At 46.6% G+C, this 22,295-nt stretch overlaps 2 protein-coding genes across 5 annotated transcripts in view; one reads left to right on the top strand and one right to left on the bottom strand.

Moving 5' to 3' along the window:
- The first annotated feature begins 400 nt into the window (after nt 1-400).
- On the top strand, nt 401-10,188 carry fam210aa (family with sequence similarity 210 member Aa). Of its 2 annotated transcripts, none has more exons than XM_077008353.1 (4): nt 401-534; nt 970-1,356; nt 8,344-8,455; nt 8,951-10,188. In XM_077008353.1, the coding sequence occupies exons 2-4, from the start codon at nt 995-997 to the stop codon at nt 9,248-9,250; spliced, it is 774 nt and encodes a 257-aa protein (XP_076864468.1). In that variant the 5' UTR covers nt 401-534; nt 970-994; the 3' UTR covers nt 9,251-10,188. The 2 variants fall into 2 exon arrangements, with proteins under 2 accessions (XP_076864468.1, XP_076864467.1); XM_077008352.1 differs by having other exon boundaries at nt 413-570.
- A 292-nt stretch (nt 10,189-10,480) lies between these two features.
- The window catches only part of ldlrad4a (low density lipoprotein receptor class A domain containing 4a), a 61,324-nt gene continuing 49,509 nt past the window's right edge, over nt 10,481-22,295 (bottom strand). For all 3 annotated transcript variants that reach the window (XM_077008348.1, XM_077008349.1, XM_077008350.1), the window contains 3 exons: nt 17,058-17,212; nt 16,234-16,287; nt 10,481-15,457 (listed from right to left, as the gene is read on the bottom strand). In XM_077008348.1, coding sequence (XP_076864463.1) covers nt 14,927-15,457; nt 16,234-16,287; nt 17,058-17,212 — 740 coding nt within the window. In that variant the 3' untranslated portion in view covers nt 10,481-14,926. The remainder of the gene's footprint in view (nt 15,458-16,233; nt 16,288-17,057; nt 17,213-22,295) is intronic.

Raw genomic sequence — 22,295 nt, 5'->3', positions numbered from 1 at the left:
TTCATACACACGTTGAAGTGACGTTTTAATCTACTTTTCACAACTCTTTTGAAGATCAAAGTTCATGACTGTACCAAAAGTTTGAAAAACGGAAATAATATATGTACAGATCTAAATTGTTTAGATTCAGGGTTTAAATTGAATTTCTCTGGTTTTATTTATAACACCGTATATTATAAATATTGTATATATAAATAGCAGTATTTATTGGTATGCTTGAATATTAACAAAAATATCAAAGACAATAAATTAATATTGGCCTAAAGCATACAAAAACTGAAAATGTATCTATAACTTCTTGAGCAAAAAATATTACCACAACTACAGAACCTAACATGTGGTTCATTTTGGGAATTGGAGTTCCAGAGACGATTTGCTCCGATGAAAACGATAGTCCCGCTTTACCCACATTTTACTACATTTCCCACCATGCTTTGCGGGCCCGTCGACCACATGTAATATTCGTGCGTCTCGTGGACCTTGCTGTAAATGACACAGGGGACATGACTAACGTTGCCTTCTTAAGATGATCTGGTGAGCAAAAGTATTAGGCTGGATACAGTTACGGATGTACGTACGGCGCTCATTGCTTTTATAACATCATTTGGCTTTTTGTATGTGTGTATAAGATGTCACGTTGCCAGCGTTAAAGAGCTAGCTAGCTAAATAAGGTATAGCCAGCAGGCTAGCTAACGCAGTGGCGTGTGTAACCTCCGTCTCATATACCACTGGGACTTGAGACAGTTTGACAAATGGCCATAAACAGAAGCAGCCACTCATTCAGGTTGTCCATGGACATGCCACTGTCTGAAACGGTTATAAACCGTGAAAGTTATCATTGGAGTCATAATAATAATGCTTGGCACATAATAACTGCATTTGCTTTTCAACATATCATTATACAGCACAGGTGCACCAGTGGATTTTGCTGTCTGAGTCTTCTCCATCTTCCTCCCATGTTATCTGCAGGGACTCAGCAGATATACCGTGAGCGATGTTGCAAATCCTGAGCAGTGGACCGTTCAGGCGGGCCACCCTACTGTCCCTGTTCCAGACCCCGCCGTCCTGGGACACTGTCAGACGGGTAGGCCCCCGAAACCCTACGAGACGATGGGTGAGAACTTCAACTGCAGTCTTCTCTGAAGCCTCCCGGAAGACCCCCGACAGAGAGGCACCGCCAAGTCCAGCCAGTCCCAGCCAAGAGGACTCGGTAGAACTGGATCCTCTTCAGGACAAGTCCACGGGCCTTGTGCAGAGGTTTAAGAAGACATTCAAGCAGTACGGAAAAGTTATGATCCCTGTGCACCTGCTCACGTCCTCCGTCTGGTTTGGTGCCTTTTACTACAGCGCCATGAAGTAAGTGTGTGTCTGGAGGTACATTTACTACAGTGTTGTGAAGTGAGTGTGTGTCTGGAGGTACGTTTACTACAGTGTTGTGAAGTGAGAGTGTGTCTGGAGGTACATTTACTACAGTGTTGTGAAGTGAGTGTGTGTCTGGAGGTACGTTTACTACAGTGTTGTGACGTGAGTGTGTCTGGAGGTACGTTTACTACAGTGTTGTGACGTGAGTGTGTCTGGAGGTACGTTTACTACAGTGTTGTGAAGTGAGTGTGTGTCTGGAGGTACATTTACTACAGTGTTGTGAAGTGAGTGTGTGTCTGGAGGTACGTTTACTACAGTGTTGTGAGTGTGTGTCTGGAGGTACGTTTACTACAGTGTTGTGAAGTGAGTGTGTGTCTGGAGGTACGTTTACTACAGTGTTGTGAAGTGAGAGTGTGTCTGGAGGTACATTTACTACAGTGTTGTGAAGTGAGTGTGTGTCTGGAGGTACGTTTACTACAGTGTTGTGAAGTGAGTGTGTGTCTGGAGGTACGTTTACTACAGTGTTGTGAAGTGAGTGTGTGTCTGGAGGTACGTTTACTACAGTGTTGTGAAGTGAGAGTGTGTCTGGAGGCACATTTACTACAGTGTTGTGAAGTGAGTGTGTGTCTGGAGGTACGTTTACTACAGTGTTGTGAAGTGAGTGTGTGTCTGGAGGTACGTTTACTACAGTGTTGTGAAGTGAGTGTGTGTCTGGAGGTACGTTTACTACAGTGTTGTGAAGTGAGTGTGTGTCTGGAGGTACGTTTACTACAGTGTTGTGAAGTGTGTCTGGAGGTACATTTACTACAGTGTTGTGAAGTGTGTGTGTCTGGAGGTATGTTTACTACAGTGTTGTGAAGTGAGTGTGTGTCTGGAGGTACATTTACTACAGTGTTGTGAAGTGAGTGTGTGTCTGGAGGTACGTTTACTACAGTGTTGTGAGTGTGTGTCTGGAGGTACGTTTACTACAGTGTTGTGAAGTGAGTGTGTGTCTGGAGGTACGTTTACTACAGTGTTGTGAAGTGAGAGTGTGTCTGGAGGTACATTTACTACAGTGTTGTGAAGTGAGTGTGTGTCTGGAGGTACGTTTACTACAGTGTTGTGAAGTGAGTGTGTGTCTGGAGGTACGTTTACTACAGTGTTGTGAAGTGAGTGTGTGTCTGGAGGTACGTTTACTACAGTGTTGTGAAGTGAGAGTGTGTCTGGAGGCACATTTACTACAGTGTTGTGAAGTGAGTGTGTGTCTGGAGGTACGTTTACTACAGTGTTGTGAAGTGAGTGTGTGTCTGGAGGTACGTTTACTACAGTGTTGTGAAGTGAGTGTGTGTCTGGAGGTACGTTTACTACAGTGTTGTGAAGTGAGTGTGTGTCTGGAGGTACGTTTACTACAGTGTTGTGAAGTGTGTCTGGAGGTACATTTACTACAGTGTTGTGAAGTGTGTGTGTCTGGAGGTATGTTTACTACAGTGTTGTGAAGTGAGTGTGTGTCTGGAGGTACGTTTACTACAGCGTTGTGAAGTGTGTCTGGAGGTACATTTACTACAGTGTTGTGAAGTGTGTGTGTCTGGAGGTATGTTTACTACAGTGTTGTGAAGTGAGAGTGTGTCTGGAGGTAAGTTTTAAGAAGTGTGTGTCTGGATGTATGTTTACTACAGTGAGGTGAAGTTAGTGTGTGTCTGGAGGTACGTTTACTACAGTGAGGTGAAGTGAGTGTGTGTCTGGAGGTACATTTACTACAGTGTTGTGAAGTGAGTGTGTCTGGAGTTACATTTACTACAGCGTTGTGAAGTGAGTGTGTCTGGAGGTACGTTTACTACAGTGAGGTGAAGTGAGTGTGTGTCTGGAGGTACGTTTACTACAGTGAGGTGAAGTGAGTGTGTGTCTGGAGGTACGTTTACTACAGTGAGGTGAAGTGAGTGTGTGTCTGGAGGTACATTTACTACAGCGTTGTGAAGTGAGTGTGTCTGGGGGTACATTTACTACAGTGTTGTGAAGTGAGTGTGTGTCTGGAGGTATGTTTTCTACAGTGTTGTGAAGTGAGTATGTCTGGAGGTACGTTTACTACAGTGTTGTGAAGTGAGTGTGTGTCTAGAGGTACGTTTACTACAGTGAGGTGAAGTGAGTGTGTGTCTGGAGGTATGTTTACTACAGTGTTGTGACGTGAGTGTGTCTGGAGGTACATTTACTACAGTGTTGTGAAGTGAGTGTGTGTCTGGAGGTACGTTTACTACAGTGTTGTGAAGTGAGTGTGTGTCTGGAGGTACGTTTTCTACAGTGTTGTGAAGTGAGTGTGTCTGGAGGTACATTTACTACAGTGTTGTGAAGTGAGTGTGTCTGGAGGTACATTTACTACAGTGTTGTGAAGTGAGTGTGTCTGGAGGTATGTTTTCTACAGTGTTGTGAAGTGAGTATGTCTGGAGGTACGTTTACTACAGTGTTGTGAAGTGAGTGTGTGTCTAGAGGTACGTTTACTACAGTGAGGTGAAGTGAGTGTGTGTCTGGAGGTATGTTTACTACAGTGTTGTGACGTGAGTGTGTCTGGAGGTACATTTACTACAGTGTTGTGAAGTGAGTGTGTGTCTGGAGGTACGTTTACTACAGTGTTGTGAAGTGAGTGTGTGTCTGGAGGTACGTTTTCTACAGTGTTGTGAAGTGAGTGTGTCTGGAGGTACGTTTACTACAGTGTTGTGAAGTGAGTGTGTGTCTGGAGGTATGTTTACTACAGTGTTGTGAAGTGAGTGGATCTGGAGGTACGTTTACTACAGTGTTGTGAAGTGAGTGTGTGTCTGGAGGAACGTTTACTACAGTGTTGTGAAGTGAGTGTGTGTCTGGAGGAACGTTTACTACAATGTTGTGAAGTGAGTGGATCTGGAGGTACGTTTACTACAGTGTTGTGAAGTGAGTGTGTCTGGAGGTACATTTACTACAGTGTTGTGAAGTGAGTATGTCTGGAGGTACGTTTACTACAGTGTTGTGAAGTGTGTGTGTCTGGAGGTACGTTTACTACAGTGTTGTGAAGTGAGTATGTCTGGAGGTACGTTTACTACAGCGTTGTGAATTGAGTGTGTCTGGAGGTACGTTTACTACAGCGTTGTGAAGTGAGTGTGTCTGGAGGTACGTTTACTACAGCGTTGTGAAGTGAGTGTGTCTGGAGGTACGTTTACTACAGCGTTGTGAAGTGAGTGTGTGTCTGGAGGTATGTTTACTACAGTGTTGTGAAGTGAGTGGATCTGGAGGTACGTTTACTACAGTGTTGTGAAGTGAGTGGATCTGGAGGTACGTTTACTACAGTGTTGTGAAGTGAGTGTGTCTGGAGGTACGTTTACTACAGTGTTGTGAAGTGAGTGTGTGTCTGGAGGTACGTTTACTACAGCATTGTGAAGTGAGTATGTCTGGAGGTACGTTTACTACAGTGTTGTGAAGTGAGTGTGTGTCTAGAGGTATGTTTACTACAGTGAGGTGAAGTGAGTGTGTCTGGAGGTACATTTACTACAGTGAGGTGAAGTGAGTGTGTGTCTGGAGGTACGTTTACTACAGCGTTGTGAAGTGAGTGGATCTGGAGGTACGTTTACTACAGTGTTGTGAAGTGTGTGTGTCTGGAGGTATGTTTTCTACAGTGTTGTGAAGTGAGTGTGTCTGGAGGTATGTTTACTACAGTGTTGTGAAGTGAGTGTGTGTCTGGAGGTATGTTTACTACAGTGTTGTGAAGTGAGTGGATCTGGAGGTACGTTTACTACAGTGTTGTGAAGTGAGTGTGTGTCTGGAGGTACGTTTACTACAGCATTGTGAAGTGAGTGTGTCTGGAGGTACATTTACTACAGTGTTGTGAAGTGAGTGTGTGTCTAGAGGTATGTTTACTACAGTGTTGTGAAGTGAGTGGATCTGGAGGTACGTTTACTACAGTGTTGTGAAGTGAGTGTGTCTGGAGGTACGTTTACTACAGTGAGGTGAAGTGAGTGTGTCTGGAGGTACGTTTACTACAGTGTTGTGAAGTGTGTGTGTCTGGAGGTACGTTTACTACAGCGTTGTGAAGTGAGTGTGTGTCTGGAGGTACGTTTACTACAGCGTTGTGAAGTGAGTGGATCTGGAGGTACGTTTACTACAGTGTTGTGAAGTGAGTGGATCTGGAGGTACGTTTACTACAGTGTTGTGAAGTGAGTGTGTGTCTGGAGGTACGTTTACTACAGCGTTGTGAAGTGAGTGTGTGTCTGGAGGTACGTTTACTACAGTGTTGTGAAGTGAGTGTGTCTGGAGGTACGTTTACTACAGTGTTGTGAAGTGAGTGTGTGTCTGGAGGTACGTTTACTACAGTGTTGTGAAGTGAGTGTGTCTGGAGGTACATTTACTACAGTGTTGTGAAGTGAGTGTGTCTGGAGGTACATTTACTACAGTGTTGTGAAGTGAGTGTGTCTGGAGGTACATTTACTACAGTGTTGTGAAGTGATTGTGTCTGGAGGTACGTTTACTACAGTGTTGTGAAGTGAGTGTGTGTCTGGAGGTACGTTTACTACAGTGTTGTGAAGTGAGTGTGTCTGGAGGTACGTTTACTACAGTGTTGTGAAGTGAGTGTGTCTGGAGGTACATTTACTACAGTGTTGTGAAGTGAGTGTGTCTGGAGGTACATTTACTACAGTGTTGTGAAGTGAGTGTGTCTGGAGGTACGTTTACTACAGTGTTGTGAAGTGAGTGTGTGTCTGGAGGTACGTTTACTACAGCATTGTGAAGTGAGTGTGTCTGGAGGTACATTTACTACAGTGTTGTGAAGTGAGTGTGTGTCTAGAGGTATGTTTACTACAGTGTTGTGAAGTGAGTGGATCTGGAGGTACGTTTACTACAGTGTTGTGAAGTGAGTGTGTCTGGAGGTACGTTTACTACAGTGAGGTGAAGTGAGTGTGTCTGGAGGTACGTTTACTACAGTGTTGTGAAGTGTGTGTGTCTGGAGGTACGTTTACTACAGCGTTGTGAAGTGAGTGTGTGTCTGGAGGTACGTTTACTACAGCGTTGTGAAGTGAGTGGATCTGGAGGTACGTTTACTACAGTGTTGTGAAGTGAGTGGATCTGGAGGTACGTTTACTACAGTGTTGTGAAGTGAGTGTGTGTCTGGAGGTACGTTTACTACAGCGTTGTGAAGTGAGTGTGTGTCTGGAGGTACGTTTACTACAGTGTTGTGAAGTGAGTGTGTCTGGAGGTACGTTTACTACAGTGTTGTGAAGTGAGTGTGTGTCTGGAGGTACGGTTATTACAGTGTTGTGAAGTGAGTGTGTCTGGAGGTACATTTACTACAGTGTTGTGAAGTGAGTGTGTCTGGAGGTACATTTACTACAGTGTTGTGAAGTGAGTGTGTCTGGAGGTACATTTACTACAGTGTTGTGAAGTGAGTGTGTCTGGAGGTACATTTACTACAGTGTTGTGAAGTGATTGTGTCTGGAGGTACGTTTACTACAGTGTTGTGAAGTGAGTGTGTGTCTGGAGGTACGTTTACTACAGTGTTGTGAAGTGAGTGTGTCTGGAGGTACATTTACTACAGTGTTGTGAAGTGAGTGTGTCTGGAGGTACATTTACTACAGTGTTGTGAAGTGAGTGTGTCTGGAGGTACATTTACTACAGTGTTGTGAAGTGAGTGTGTCTGGAGGTACATTTACTACAGTGTTGTGAAGTGAGTGTGTGTCTGGAGGTACATTTACTACAGTGTTGTGAAGTGAGTGTGTGTCTGGAGGTACGTTTACTACAGCGTTGTGAAGTGAGTGTGTGACTCCGAAACTCAACACCTTCATGCTGTTTTGTTTCTTCCTTCAAAACAAACTAAAAACGTCCCTCTCTACTCAGCACTTTTCCTCACTTTTTCAGATTTTGGTTGTTTGCGTTGTTGATTTTTCTGTCATTTGGTTTAGTTTTGATTCACTGTAAATCGACCATCTGCCACATGAAAGGCCCTGTATGAATATAAATATCTGGCTGTATAGTCATTGATCCGTCTGTCAGCAGGTGGAAAGAGTAGAGGGTCTGAGTGATTGACATGTGGGCGGAGCCGATGTGTTCTGTCAATTACATGCTGATCGTTATCAGCGGTGTGCCAGGGTGATGCGTGTGTCACTCTCCAGAAGCTAATCTTGCTAATTAACGAGTGAATTTGTTCCGGAAGGGCTGTGCAATATGGACAAAAATACCATTTTGTGTGATTCATCAAACACCCATTTGAAACGTCTGAAACTGGGTCTGGATGCTCATGGCACACAGAGTAACACTGAACGACACCGGATTGGGCTCTGGTGAAGAGCCGGACGAGTGTCCTCAGTCACCAGGCCTCGGGCCAGCCGTGGTATCCTGAAGCTGCACCACACGTTCGTTTGTTCTGTAATGGTTTACGTTGTGCGTGTTTGCCCGGGCTGGCCGCAGACCTTTGCTTCCGTGTGGGAGATATGAGGAAGTAACTGCTCACACCCAGCACCACCAAGCCAGGTTGGCACACCTGGTGAGCAAGGGGAACTGGCATCTTGCGAAACGTGTTTGCAAGGCAAACATGTAAACACGTCTGGTTAAATGTGGAGCAGGCCGGGGACTCGTCACTGTCTGGAAATGTAGAAAATGTCAGTGGGGAGGGGCTGGGCCTGCGGGGACGCTCCAGAGTGGAATATTACGGAGAGAGGGAGCGGCGCTTGTTTGTACCTTCCTCATTCCCTCTCTTGACTCACTGCTTTATTTGACACAGGACCAGATTCTCAAAGGGTTCTGGCAAAAGTCAAAATCAGTAACTCCTGTAAAGGGAAATGCTCCTTTTAATTGCAGCAGTGCTGTCAACGCAACATCCTGACTGTGTGTCACTGAAATAAATGTCGGTTCCTAACTTCGGCTCCGGCTTCCTCACTCGAAGAGGCCAGAAATAGAACCCACCCCGAGTTTGAGAAGCGCAAAGAGAGCACGAGTTGTCTCTGTTGTCTGTAATGGCTGTTCTTGTTTCTTGTTATCATTTCTGGTTCTCAGAGGAGTAAACCTGGTGCCATTTCTGGAGTACGTGGGATTTCCTGACAAGCTCGTTAAACTCCTGGAGAATTCGCAGAGTGGCTACGCTCTCACTGCTTATGCCATGTATAAGGTAACGTATCCCTCGTATGACTGTGTATGGGAATAAACAGCATCCTGTTCTCTGAAGGTTCAAGGAGGTAAAACGGTCTTCGTTAAAATAATTCAATAAATCACCACAAATGGACTTGCCGTCCAACATCTTTAAAAGCGTTTCATTGACACAGTTGAAGGCCAACAGAAACCTTATGCACTACACTGTCATTTTACAACCTCTGCATCATTTTCTGCAACATAATGCCCTTAGTATCTGGAATCTATATATGATAATTTGCTATACACTTTTGTTTTGCCTGATGGTGAGTCGAATCAGCTGTGCACCGACTTAGTGTGGCTGTGGTGAGCTTAAATGAAATCAAATTACTGAAAATCAGCAAATATGAATATGTAGGTAAATTTCAAAATGTTTAGGTTGTATTAGTGATGTAGGCTGGATGTGCCTACAGTATGTTTCATAGTGTTTTCAGATGATGTGACTTTGTGATGTTCCATGTCTCTTCCCATGAAGATCGCCACCCCTGCGAGATATACGGTGACCTTGGGAGGAACGTCCCTCTCGGTGAAGTATCTGAGGAAGCATGGCTACATGTCCACCCCTCCACCTGTTAAGGAGTACTTCCAGGAAAAGATGGAGGAGACGAGAGACAGGATCTCCGAGAAGATGGAGGAGACCAAGGATCGCTTCTCGGAGAAGATGGAGGAGACCAAGGATCGCTTCTCGGAGAAGATGGAGACGACCAAGGACAAATTCACAGAAAAACTTCAAGAAACTAAAGACAAGGTGGGTTTCCGGAAGAAACCCGAATAGGCTTATCAGCCCCTCCAGACCCTTAGAAGGACGTAACACTAGGCTATTTCCCTCATGTCACCTGATGACTTTGTGAAGTCACACATTAGCAAAATATCTGGGTCCAAGAAACACTTTAAAACCAACTAAAACACGACCCGCAGTCTTTAAGCGTCTCCACCGTCCTGTATGCACGCTGAACTCTGTCCATAGCCAGATGGAGCGAGGCAGACTGCTGTGTCTCAGACGAGCGGTAGCTCCGTTTAAGAGGACGTTCGGTGTCTGGGGTCTGCGTCCGTTGCACCCAGCGCTACAACCAACGATAGCACTGCTGCTTTAGCCATGAAAAAAAAAGCAACCACATGGCTAAATGTACTCATAGATGGCACTTCGATATTAATGATGGCGCTTGCTGACTAAACAAATACAAATGATGTCTTTAAAGTTAACGAGATGTCATTCATGAAAGTAAGTGTTGATTGTTAACTATATTATGCAAAACTATGTTGCTCATAATTCAGAACGTTCGATCCTAAGACTATAGACTCGATGTATGTAATACACTAATTGAGAGGAATGATTTACAGCACTGTACGTTTAAGAATGAAAAGGGTTAAAAGCACAGGCATTTTAATCCACATCAGTGCTCAGATAAGATCAGCATTTGCCATAATGCCATATGATAATAAAAAGTTTTGTTTCTGTAAAGTTTACCTGCTTATTAATGTTATCAATGCAATTTTCTTTCGTTATATTTAAGCAAACAGGCTATTCAATTCATCCTGTACAATTGCGGACCTAATAAACTATGGGGTAAGTTTGTTGGTAATTTGCAGTCCTCTGATCGGGGGGAAAATAATTACGGCATGGTCAGACATGCTAATTTTTTGTTGCCATAGCAATGACCTGTATGGGTGAACCTGCATCCTCACGGAATATTAAAAGTGTCACGAGACTCAGGGTGGTCGTCTTTGTCTTGTTGTCGCCCACACATGGGCAGACGAACATATAGAACACAGTTAATTATTTCAACTCACCAGGATAAATGCTTAAACAGTGCTTGTTTCTCAAGCTGCAATGTTATCTGTAACTCCTCATACAAGAAATCTCAGACTTACAGCCCTCTCGCTAACAAACACAAACAGGGAGACTCGTTTTACCATGTTTTTCCTCAACTTTAATCGCTCTTTCTAGCCATGTGCTCAAAGCGACAGAACAAGCATGGAGCTTGTGTTATGAAGGACTACAATGGTACTTTAAGCAATATTTTTATTGTTTTTCCCTTTGTTTTTAATTGTTTTTAGTCACTTTTTCCTGTAAAAGTATTGCAGTAACAGACTTCTGAAAACTGATGACATCACAATTGCTTAAATAATATGATAAAAAAAAGGCATAAGTACACAGCAGTGACTTAACGTGGTTCTCTGGAAAAAGAAAAAAATAAGCTATGTAGACCATTTTGTGTAATACAGTCCTGTAACGTCCCAGATATAGGTCAAGGCAAACGATACACCGCACCGCTGGGAATCTCTGACCAGTGAAATACTGAACCCGTGGAACAGGTGTCCGTCCGAGTCATTCATTCATTCATCCGTCCGTTCCTGTACCCGTCCGTTTGTTCACGCTAGCACAGGAGAAGTGCGTCGTGGATCTAGAGAGGAGTCAGTCGGCGTGAGTGTTTGGAACAATAAACAGTTTGGCCAAGGAAATGACAAAATGAACATGCAGCAACATTGCTTAGTCTGTTTATCACCTTTTACATGTGCAATCGCCATGCCTTAGAACATAGCACACTCAACTCGATTGTGTGATTTAACAGAAACAAAATAGGACAAATCATGGTAACCATTTCTTGAAATTCATCAAGAAAATCTTCCACGGTCCCATTGAAGGGGTGTCGAGGCCGAACCCTAACCTTCAGCTCTATTCAAACAGTCCAAACGAGGCTCTTCCTGGGCCTTTAATCCGCTCTGTTGCCGTTTCGGTAGCTATGGAACAGCTCTTCTGTTTTGTGTCGTTTTCAACCGTTGGTTGAGTATGGATATTACAAGTCCAAACAGCTAGCAGTCGCCAAATTAAACCTCAAATAAATAAGTGTCAAGCGCTGGCACGGATCATTTCTCAGGAAGTTACAAAAGCAGCAGCATGGTTATCCTGTGTACAACTGCCTTATATCAGAATATTTGTTTCATCACATAACAGATTTTGCATTTACGGTATAGGAAAAAAATATAAGAAGTATTTTTGTATTTATGTTACCATACTGTAGCATTATTTTTGCAAACTTTGCTTGGTTTTACAAAAGACAAAGCACATTTGTAGGCATTCACAAAACCTGATGCCACCGTGTTAGATTTTTCTTTTTTTAATATTGTCTATACATTATATTACATTATTAACATTGTTCTCTTGTGGTGTTCTACCCATTGGGTAGAAAATGTGCATAATATTTTAAAGTTATATATACAGCACAGTACAAATCAACAAAATTGGACTACTGTAAAAGCACCATAGGAAGTGAGGCACACCGAAGGTGGGAGGGGTTAGAGTGCAAGTGGGTTCCTATGCCTGCGACCTTTAACACGACCTTTAGGCACCAAATTTGCTCATAGTAACATGCAAATCTCTCCGCTGAAAACCTAAAAATGCTTGTTTTTGTGGGGTTTTTTTTCTTCCTTGTATAACTGACTAATGACGACACAAAAGTACAAGCGAAAGGAAACAAGCGTTTAACAAAATATATATATTTATATATATTTATAAAAGTACTAATGAACAAAAGCGTGGTCTGTCTAGCATGTAAATAAGGGGTGAAGCGAAAGTGGGCACAGGCCTACACACGGGACAGTGGAGGGGAGCAGCATAGCATAGCAGCAGTACAAGACACACCCACGCGCATGCGCACACGCGTACACACGCTCGGATGAGTGACAGGGAGGAGAGCCAATGAGGACGTCCAGAGAGCGTTGTTCTCAGAGATCATCAAAATGGCTGATGTTCAACAGAATGGGCGACTAGCTATTTTTCCTGCAACTTCCGTTGCAGTGGGGATACGAGTTTACCTGGGGTTGGTTGGTTTGGTTTTTCCTTTATATTTTAACAGTTTTGCTACCAGTATGAACCAAAACTCCATATCAAACTCCTGAACTCCCTCCACCAAATAAATACTTTGTAACAAAATTAACCATTGCTGTTGGAGAGCTGTCTTGGCTGACGGGCCTCTACAATAGGACGTGGCTCTCGAACGGTGCCTCTGGACTGGCAAACTGGGGTTGGTGGTCCCTATTTTTAAGAACGAGGACCAGAGAGTGCGCAAACTAGAGGGGTATCCACCTTCTCGGCCTCCCCGGGAAAGTTTTTGACGGGGTCCTGGAAAGTAGACTTCATCTGACTGTTGAGCCTCAGATTCAGGAGGATAAATCTGGATTCCATCCTGACTGTGGAATGGTGCATTGGCTCATGACCTCCTCCCAGGTAGGGGGCATGGGGATTTAACACTCCAGTATACGTGTACGGTGGATCTCAAGAAGGCATACAACCTTCCTAGAGATAATCTATGGGATGTGCTCTGGGAGTATCCTCAAAGTGAGAACATCCTTGTTCAGTGTGGGTACTGGACTCACTCCTGTATGATATTACATGGACAGGACAGCAAGGTGTAGCTAAGGCGGCCTTTGGCACGGGGACCAAGAAGTTGCATCGCTGCTGTTTGCAGACAACGTCCTTTCTTGTATGAAGGTCTTCATCTCGTATGGGAGCAGATTACAGCTGTGTGAACCGGCTGATATCCGGACCTGCACCTACAAGTCTGAGACCATTGTTATGAACGAATGAATGAATGTTCAATCTATATAGCGCCTTTCAGAATACCCAAGGTTATCTCCTGGATAAGGGTGCCATATTCTCCTGGGAAAAACTTCTTGCAATGGGAGCAGTTTTAAGTATCTCAGGATGATGGGGAGAGGGATTATGAGACTGACCATAGGTTAGGTGCAATGGCAGCAATAATGCATTCACTGTGGTGATGAAGTGAACTGTGATATGAAGTGATGCTCTCTCTGTACCAGTTGATCTATGTCCCCACCCTCACCTACGGACATGAAGTCTGGGTAATGACAGAACAACAAGGTTGTAGCCCAAAAGAACATTTGCCACTGGTGGTTGCCCACTTGACATAGGCCACGCATGTTCACTGTCCTCTGGCTGTGGCCCACTGGGGCTATACCAGGCACGGCTAACTGGGAGGAGGCCTCAGGCTAGACCCAGCACCCACTGGAGGGATTACATCTCTAGGCCAGCCTGGGAACACCTGGGGAATACCCTGGAGGACATGGCTGAGGACAGGGACCCACAGCTTCTCCGCTCACCCAATCCTGAAACAGACTAAGCACTGGATATGATGATGATAACGATGTTGGAGATCAAACTGAACCAGTTTTCTCCGAGGCCTTTCTAAAGGTAGGCCATGGATGAGGTCATTCTTCAAGCACATCCCAAGAACAATCGGTCCGTCTGAAGGTGTGCAGGAGGCCAGGGTGTTTCCTTCTCCGGGTACAGTGGACATCTGAAGCCACAGTCGGTAGAGCAGAGTCGGACTCAAACGCTAGAACATGCACCCAAAAGCAAAGTGAAAAATACTGCTGTCTACACAGAACCTTTGGCTATGTTATTGACTAAACACCATGCATATGAGGTCCTCTAGATGTGGACTAGAGAATAATAAAGAAAAACTTTTTCTTAAAGTTCCCTATACTCCTTAAAATGTGCAGTCCGAACGCATGCACTAGTGAGGCGACCTGGAACTGCTTGATGTGGTGGATGTGCACAAGACTACAGTTCCCACAATTCCCTTGCTTTTGGACGCCATGACAAACGCTGAACTGGGAGGAGTTTAAAGTGCTATTTGACAGGACGAAAGAGGTGCATGCGAAATGACTTTCACCCAAAAGCTCGGCCAGTAGCAGAATTCAGAACGTTTGTTTAACCCCTTTTCCCTAAGTGCCATCTTCTAGTTAGCAGTGAGATTTTAGGCTGGATCAGAGGTCTACATCTCCACCCATTGTTAGAAGGAAAGAAAGGCTAAATAAAAAAGATAGCGAATGAAGAAATGGATACTGTCATACTCTTAAAAAGGTCAGGATATCTTGGCAGACAGAAACAAAGGTTAGCTATTTGCAGCTCTTTAAACATTAAGTTAGTGCAACTTAGATTTTTTTTTTTCTTCCATTGTTGACGTGAGTCGTATCACCAAGATTTAAGCAACTATGTTAATCATGGCACTCAGATTTGGATTTTGATCGGTTATGAACATTTTTGTGCACGGATCTTGTAAATGTAAAACAAATCCTATAGCCCACGCAGTCTCTCAAACACTGGAGCGATCTGCAGCAATGCTCACTTACTTTAAATAAATGAAAGCATACAAAACCAAACGGAGAAGTAGCCAACAAGCCCAAACATCCACACAAGGCCCACAAGTTCTTGCAAAAAATTTAAAATAAAAAAATCCAAAATAAAAAAAAAATTATAAAGTTTAAAAAAGTTATCTTCTTAAGCTTGGTTCCTCCATTTTCTGATTTTTTTTTTTTTGTGTCAAATTGTGCAAGGGAGTGTTCAGGGAAAAGCCACTCCCCCCCCGCAAACTGGAGGCGGTTCCAAAGAGCACAGCCCCTCCCTTGTCCTCTCCGTGCCTTTTAGTCACACTGGTTTGTCACGTCGGCAGTCCTTCATCTTGACAGACGTGGTTGTGCTTGCGCTGGGCTGGGTTGGGCGGCTTGCTGTCCTCTGATTGGACACCGGTGCGTTATTGCTGTGCTGGTGCAGGAAGGAGGCGGAGCCTGGATAAGACTGGCCTATCACCTCACTGTAGGTGGGCGGTGGCCCTTCCATGCGCGAGTTCGAGGCACTCTTGCCAGAGTTGCTGCTCGGGGGCTTGGGCCCGCCCCCGTGTACATAAACGTCTATCAGGTCACTGTCAAAGATGGTCCGGTTGGGCGGGGCCCGCACAGAGGCGCGGCTCAGCTCCAGCTGTTGCTCTGGGTCCCTCAGCTGCAGTGTGCAGGGGCCCTTGTAGGGCGGGAGTTCCTCGCCGTCCGATAGGCAGATAGTAGGGGGCAAGTCGATATCCTGCTGCATGTATGGATAGGTGGGCTGGAAGCGACAGAATCGCTCCCTCTGCAAGAGAGAGGGAGGGTTGTAACGCTCGCCACTGCGTTGTCCGTACATCGCCTGGACCCAGAAGAGAGGAGACAGGTGAGACCACAACATTCTGTACAGGTGAGACTAGAGCATTCTGTACCAACATGCTCTGACGAATGCCGTTGTTCCAATGCTGGCACTCGGTTTTTCAGAAAAATAGAAAAATATTGAAATGTTGGCCGTTACAAAACAAAGGAATGTTCAGAAAAACAACCGACAAGCCAAATTAAACACTGGAAACATTATACAGGCTTCTGATCGCATGCAGGTATGGTGTAACCTGACGTCACGGTTCCCATGGTTGTAAACATCCACAAGGTTAATCAGTCGTCTTACACGTTTGTCACATGACCAGATGAGCCAGACTGAAATGAACTGAAAAACTACTTTTTTCCTTTTTTAAAAATTGTCACGGGGTAGCTCCTAGCGGGCTAGCTACCATCCACACAGCTAACTAACTATAGCTGTAAAACTGAGGTTTTAAATGTAAAAAGGTAAATGAAGTAGCTTTGGACTAATTTAGATAAACCCAGCACTGGGTTTTCAAGGGATCTTGTCCAAGAATGACATGACGCTAGACCAGGTCTTTTCAACAGAAGTCCAAGCCAACATTTGGGTCTGTTGGCGTTTGTTGAGTCAGCGTGTTCTGGCTTTGGCGTCTAATAAATCTCTAGTTTCAGGAAATGCTGTTCAAACCATTTTCAGCCAGCTGGATTTTGTCTATGCTCTGTCTGCTGTGTTAAAATGCCCCAGGTGTAACATGGGTGACGGGTGGGTGTAAAATGGGTGGACGTGTGGGCGGGTACCTCGCTGGGTCCGTGCTGCGTCACCAAACTCTCTGCAGGCCACGTGCAGCCGTCCTGAGAGAGAGAAAAAGAGAACGTGAGCTGCATTTCGGGGGAGTGCGTTACACCCACATACACACCCACCCCAACTGTAATGTGGCAAAATGTGACGAATGTAACAGGCTTATTCAACTTCAGATATGCCTCAGTGCCTCAGGCTAGAACATAATGGGTCTCCAAATACTTGTAAGGGAGGCAGCAGATGCGCAAATAAAACACCACAATCGATAAGGGTGAAATCCAGCCGTGAAGCAGGAGTGTAACTGAATGGTTAAGCGAGTATGTATAAGAGCTGAATATGTATAAGGCAGAGGAGGTTCAGAATGAGGTGATAGGACGACGGGGGCTCTTTGCTCCAGCCTTCTGCATCTCGGCCCCTCCCCTGTCATGAATAAACATGAGTGCTGCCTTAAACCAGCTCTCCATCTCCGTTTGCACCCCCCCCCCTTGCTCTGAGCTGCAGTCTAGACGTGCTCGGCTCAGCAATCAAACACAGGAAGCAAAACACAGACACACACGCACAGGGCAGGCCAAGGACAGGCCATATTGTGTTAAATATGAAAGTCACAAAGTCATACATCTCAAACACAGGAACAGAAATGTGCACCCCTCCTTTCAACACATTCCACCAAGAACACACACACACACACACACACACACACACAGACAAGTCAAATATAGAGTATGAAAAAACACAGGAAACGCACACACCTACATTCATGACCACTAAGCTCCCACTCACTCTGGACACACACACACACACACACACACACACACACACTCACCGGCTGCATGGCCTCCTCCTGTCTGTGGGCCTGACTCTGGTGGCTGAAGAAGGCCCAGGCAGACAGCCTGTAGTGGTTCAGCAAACAGATGATCACAACTACCATCACGGTCATCACCACAATTATGATTATTATCTGAACAAACTCCAGTTCAGCTGCAAAAAAAAAAGAGAGACAGAGAGAAGGAGAGAGAGAGAGACAGAGAGAGAGAGAGAGAGAGAGAGAGAGAGAAAGAGAGAGAGAGAGAGAGAGAGAGAGAGAGAGAGGTGTTAAAAACACTCCAAAGCCATTCATAAGCAGATAGCAGAAAAGCTTTCACTGGCACAGGCAAACATTATGGGTGATGATGCATCCAGCCAGCTTGTGTGCAGTTCTTGTTCCTTCAGCTAGGGGGCAGTGACGAGGACCTTTCAAGCAGCAGTACAGAACAGGGAGGTCTGGCCAAAATCTGATTTGAAAAGTGACGCAGTTGGCTAGTCCACAAGAATGTGAGGTTGTTCCAAATGTCTCTGCTGTCCCCTAAATGAACAGAATGATTCGGCAGTGGCAGGCTCAAAAGAAGAGGGGGGGGGGGGAAGACACGGGCCATGGAAAGAGTAGAGGTAGAGAGGGGGGGGGAAGGAGAGAGAGAGTATGAGAGGAAAAGAATGATTTCAAACCATCTTAATGGGCATTTAAATATTTCCAGTGAGTCTCGGCGCTCCTTCTCTGGTGTTATATAAAACAGTCACTCTTCTTTTGCTAGCAAATAATGCGTTGGTCTCTTTCCACAGAGGGAGGCAGCAAAAGAAATGAACATTTTTTTCAGATCCCTGAGATCTTTTGTATCTTTTGATCGACTCCCTCTCTCCCACTCCCTCTCTCTGGATGTTTGGGTTCTTATGAGACACTCTGCTCGACTTCCTGTTTGGGTTTCCTGTCTGGTCTGATTGTGATCTAAAGGTGCTGAACTTGCGTCCCAGACTGTTCCTGCAGGTCAGAGCGTGTCCACTAACTGAGGCGGCTTTAGTGCCAACAGATAAGCCCGAGTCTGTGCTCACATCACCACACAGCACGCACAAACAGATAGGCACAGTAAATAAGGTCTTGTTGCCTGGCCCCTAGAGAGGGCTGGCACGCAAGCTACATAGAACAGAAAGATGACATGCACCATGGATTCTGAACGTACCATAGACACACACACACACACACACACACACACACACACGTCCCGTCAGACCTTCTGCCTACAGCCAAGAGGGTCTTTGTGTGTATTAGAGGGCAAAGACAGGGCAGCATGTCTGAGACACACACACACACACACACACACACACACACACACACACACACAAGATGGGCTCCAGTCAAGTCATGAGAGAGCCCAATAAAATTACAATGGATGCTTATGATGCATTGTCCAGCCATTTATGAAAACTGCTGCTTTCCAGTTTGAATCACACCACCACCACCACCACCACCACCTCAACCACCACCACCACCTGAACCAGCACCTGAACCACCACCACCACCACCTGAACCAGCACCTCAACCACCACCACCACCACCTGAACCAGCACCTCAACCACCACCACCACCACCTGAACCAGCACCTCAACCACCACCACCACCACCTGAACCAGCACCTCAACCACCACCTCCACCACCACCACCTCAACCACCACCACCACCACCTGAACCAGCACCTCAACCACCACCTGAACCAGCACCTCAACCACCACCTCAACCACCACCACCACCTCAACCAGCACCTCAACCACCACCACCACCTCAACCAGCACCTCAACCACCACCACCTCAATCAGGACTACCTCAACCACCACCAGCTCAACCACCTCAACCAGGACCACCTCAACCAGGACCACCTCAACCACCACCACCACCACCACCTCAACCAGGACCTCCTCAACCACCTCAACCACCACCACCACCATCACCACCACAACCACCACCACCTCCTCAACCACCACCAGCACCACCACCTCAACCAGCACCACCTCAACCACCAGCACCACCACCTCAACCACCAGCACCACCACCTCAACCAGCACCACCACCTCAACCAGCACCACCTCAACCAGAACCTCAACCACCACCACCACCACCTCAACCACCATCACCACCACCACCTCAACCAGGACCACCTCAACCACCACCACCTCAACCACCACCACCACAACCACCACCACCACCACCTCAACCAAGACCACCTCAACCAGCACCTCCACCTCAACCACCCCCTCCACCTCAACCAGGACCACCTTAACCACGACCTCAACCACCACCACCTCAACCACCACCACCACCACCACCACCTCAACCAGGACCACCTCAACCACCACCACCTCAACCAGGACCTCAACCACCACCACCACCTGAACCACCACCACCACCACCTTAACCAGGACCACCCCACCCAGTTTCCCTACCCCCTTCAGCACATTACCGACCTGGCAGTCATCACGACTCCTCCCTGCTCAACCCCCTCGTCCTCCTCCACACCACCTCTCCGCAGGAACCAGGTCACATGGAACACCACGCTATTCATTCCGCAAAACCGGAAGGACATTTTGAAGTTGTTATTCAGTCGCCCCCACCCCCCCCCCCCCCCCCTCGTCCCCCCCGATTCAACGACATATTACATACTGAAATCAAAGCAGAGTGTTCTGGGCACCATCAACCAGTCTCGAAACAAGCCACAAAACAACAACACAAACTCTAAAATTTGGGGTGAAAAACGTCAGTAGTCAGTGGAGCAGCTAAAGCTCTTTTGAGGCTCTGTCAGCACTCCAGGACGTTCGAGCACTGATGCCTAAACTCAGGGAAACACATTAAGTTTCCCCCCCCCACTAAAAACACATCTCACTATGGGTTATGGTCAATTTGGCTTGTGATTAGTCACAAAAAGCTGCACTTAACAACTACAATATTTTATACATTTTAGTATGATGCTTAGATCCTAATTCAGTCCCTATAAAAACCACAGAACTGTAGCAATGACACAAAATTATAAAGTAGCTGTTTGACAAGGACCATGCCTGAAATTAGCCATGCAAACCACTCCACTGAGTACATATTCAGGTTTTTCATGTTGAAAACTTGTGCCCATGGTAGTGTCAGTCATCTAGTTTCAGACCAAACTGTGTGTGTGATTGTGTGGTGAAGGAGGCCAGACTGACTGCTGTCTGAGAGACCAAAACACCAGAACACACCCCGACCACACGGCACCAGAACACACCCCGACCACACGGCACCAGAACACACCCCGACCACACGGCACCAGAACACACCCCGACCACACGGCACCAGAACACACCCCGACCACACAACACCAGAACACACCTCGACCACACAACACCAGAACACACCTCGACCACACGGCACCAGAACACACCCCGACCACACGGCACCAGAACACACCCCGACCACACGGCACCAGAACACACCCCGACCACACGGCACCAGAACACACCCCGACCACACGGCACCAGAACACACCCCGACCACACGGCACCAGAACACACCCCGACCACACGGCACCAGAACACACCCCGACCACACGGCACCAGAACACACCCCGACCACACGGCACCAGAACACACCCCGACCACACGGCACCAGAACACACCCCGACCACACGGCACCAGAACACACCTCGACCACACAACACCAGAACACACCTCGACCACACAACACCAGAACACACCTCGACCACACAACACCAGAACACACCCCGACCACACGGCACCAGAACACCTCATGGGGGATGGGCAGAAGGGGTGGGACTATGAAAGAGGAATCTCCAATCAGCTGACCAGGGAGGGAAGGTTCTACATCAAAGTGAAGTTTCCCCATCACTCTACTGCTGCAAAGGCAGAAGGAGCATCGGGGGAGGGTGTGTGAGGAGAATGTGTGTGATGAGTGTGTGTGATGAGTGTGTGTGGGGTGAGTGTGTGAGGAGAATGTGTGTGATGAGTGTGTGGGGGGAGGGTGTGTGAGGAGAATGTGTGTGATGAGTGTGTGTGGGGTGAGTGTGTGAGGAGAATGTGTGTGATGAGTGTGTGTGATGAGTGTGTGTGGGGTGAGTGGGGAGGGTGTGTGGGGAGAATGTGTGTGATGAGTGTGTGTGACGAGTGGGGAGGGTGTGTGAGGAGAATGTGTGTGATGAGTGTGTGTGATGAGTGGGGAGGGTGTGTGAGGAGAATGTGTGTGATTATTTTGTGCTTTATGATTGACGGTAACTTTAAAACAGTGTGAATGTAAATTTGTCTCCATCATGCCAATAATGCTCTTCGGAATGAGAGAGAGAGAGAGAGAGAGAGAGAGAGAGAGAGAGAGAGAGAGAGAGAGAGAGAGAGAGAGAGAGAGAGAGAGAGAGAGAGAGAGAGAGAGAAAGTATGTGGGGAGTATGTGGGTAGTGTGTGTGTGTGTGTGGAGTTTCTCTTGGCTCCTCTTCCAGACGAATATCTAACATGATATCTAACATGACACACACACTCCTCAATTTCCCTCGGGCTTAATAAAGTATCTGTCTATGAAGCAACTTTATGTGGAGTTTCCTGGAGAGGCAGGGGTTGGGGTGACCCACACACAGTGAAGGATGAGCCCCCAGACCTCCCCATCATGGCCGCCTCCTCCTCCTCACTCTGGCACAGGTGCCAATCCCAGCATGCACCGGGGCCTCTCTGCAGTGCTGTTAGCTAAGGCAGGCTGGCACTGTGCCGGGCGGTACGGAGCAGTTCTACGAGACAAGGCCCCATATCTGCTGAGGGGCAGAGGGAGAGAAAACCCCGCCCACTCTCCCAACCCCGCCCTGCGGCCCCCAACCAGATTAGGCCCTGGACCACGTCCAAGAGTGACACTAGAGGAGAGAGTGTGTGTGTGTGTGTGTGTGTGTGTGTGTGTGTGTGACCACGGCGAGGCAGGACACCCACTGCCCGTCCACCACGCCTCGGATCCAGAGCTGGGAGTGCTGTTCTCACTCCTCATTACTTCCAGATGCCTGCTACATAGCACTGTCACTCCTCATCTCACTCCCCATAGCACTCTCACTCCCCATAGCACTCTCACTCATCCACACAGACGTGTCTAGTTCTTGGGAGTTAGATGCCTAGATGAGTTAGACGGGTTAGAGTAATCCAAACAGGTATCTGATCTAATGTAAACAGTGAGATACACACACACGCACGCAGTAAATAAGGCGTCATCGCCTGTAAGAAGCAGCACTGATAGAGAAGCGAT

Source organism: Brachyhypopomus gauderio, chromosome 6 (assembly GCF_052324685.1).
Source record: "Brachyhypopomus gauderio isolate BG-103 chromosome 6, BGAUD_0.2, whole genome shotgun sequence".
Taxonomy (NCBI): Eukaryota; Metazoa; Chordata; class Actinopteri; order Gymnotiformes; family Hypopomidae; genus Brachyhypopomus; species Brachyhypopomus gauderio.
The sequence above is the reverse complement of the archived record's forward strand: the minus strand, read 5'-3'. Positions and strand labels throughout refer to the sequence as shown.